General features: G+C 62.8%; 1 protein-coding gene across 1 annotated transcript in view; it reads right to left on the bottom strand.

Annotated features, from left to right (window-relative positions):
- CCDC177 (coiled-coil domain containing 177) overlaps positions 1-469 on the bottom strand; it is a 4,467-nt gene extending 3,998 nt beyond the window's left edge. The window contains exon 1 of the mRNA XM_006171515.3: positions 14-469. Coding sequence (XP_006171577.1) covers positions 14-466 — 453 coding nt within the window. The 5' untranslated portion in view covers positions 467-469. The remainder of the gene's footprint in view (positions 1-13) is intronic.
- Between the last annotated feature and the right edge of the window lie 911 nt (positions 470-1,380).

The following is a 1,380-nucleotide window of genomic DNA, read 5'->3' as shown; positions in this document are numbered from 1 at the left end:
CCCCCCCGCGCACGGGGCGCTCGCGCTCCGCCCGGCACTGCTGCAACTTGGCTCGCCGTTCGGCCTCGTACGCCTCATACAGACCCGTGGCCACCCGCATGGAACGGCCCGGGGCCTCGCGCACCAGGTCGGCCAGGGCCCGGGGCAGCAGCTCCACCGGCTTGACCGCGCAGCGGGCGCAGGCCTCCAGCGAGCGGGGGCTGGTCAGCACGTAGCGACTGCCCTCGGCCTCCGGGCAGTCGAAGTTGAACAGGTCGAGGTGCAGCAACGGGGACTGCTCCCGCCGCCCGCCTTCTGCAGAGCACTGGACTTCCGCCTTGCGGGGCACCGCTGCGGAGGCTGAGGCTGAGGCCGCGGGCTGCTGGGCGCCTTGGGCATCAGGGGGTACGGATGCCGCAGCCCCATCTGCTCCTGAGCCTCCAGGCTCAGCTCCAGCCTTCTCCTCTTCAGGCACCGGGTCCACCATGGCTGAGTCCAGTCCTTTGTTGCAGTCTCTGCAAATGACAAGAATGGACATCGTGGAACACAGCTGAGAGAGGTTCCTCCCTCCTCATCCAGCTTCGGTTCCTCCCTCCTCATCCATCTTCCCTCCCTCCCAATTTAATCCGCTTTCGGATTAGGCTCAGAGGCCTGGTGGAAAGTAAATGTAAATACGTAAAACCGAAGCCTGGGAAACCCAGACTGGAGCCCGGGAAAGGGGGAGTCAGGTGCTCAATCTCCGTCAGCCCCGGAATGCGGGCAAAGGGCTGTGGAGAGGTTCCCCTGGCGTCTGGCCCACTAGATGCATTTCTTCCGGCTGCAAGTTAAAATGAAAAGATCAAGGTGCAGCCAGCAGCCAGAGAGGGAGGCGCTGGAGGATTCCCGGGAGGATTAGCCTTATTTGTTTGTCGCTTAGGAGGGCTGCTGGGGAAGCAGCTTTGCAGGAACAAAAAAAGGAAGAGGCCTGTTCATCCCAAAGTGCATTGCTGCAGGACCCCATTTGCCTACGGAAGTTTATGGCTGATTTCCCACTGCCAGAGGAGACCCGGACGCGAGCCCCACGGGTGATGGAAGAAGAGTTGAGAGAAATCCTAAAGGCCCTTTCGGGAGGGGCGATTGATTCTTATTCCTGCCTATCCAACAGGGTTAACTAGGGGCTCTGCCTCCCCTCTGCCCCAACGCCTGGTGTTCGCGGGGGATGGAGAATGCGCCTAGATCCTGCCAGATGCACCGGTTCTCCTCCAAGTCTGAGTGTGCGGAAGGTAGCATCCACTGCAGTCAGTCTTAGACACCCGCCCGGATGCCACCGAGTTCTTCCACCGCATCCCAGCGGGGCCGGCTTCTGGAGCTCGGCGAGCCGGGGCGCGCCCGTGCCCCAAGCTCCCGGGGCCCCTGCCGGGG

The sequence above is a fragment of the Tupaia chinensis genome, unplaced genomic scaffold, assembly GCF_000334495.1.
Source record: "Tupaia chinensis unplaced genomic scaffold, TupChi_1.0 Scaffold149686_1, whole genome shotgun sequence".
Lineage (NCBI taxonomy): Eukaryota > Metazoa > Chordata > Mammalia > Scandentia > Tupaiidae > Tupaia > Tupaia belangeri.
The sequence above is the reverse complement of the archived record's forward strand: the minus strand, read 5'-3'. Positions and strand labels throughout refer to the sequence as shown.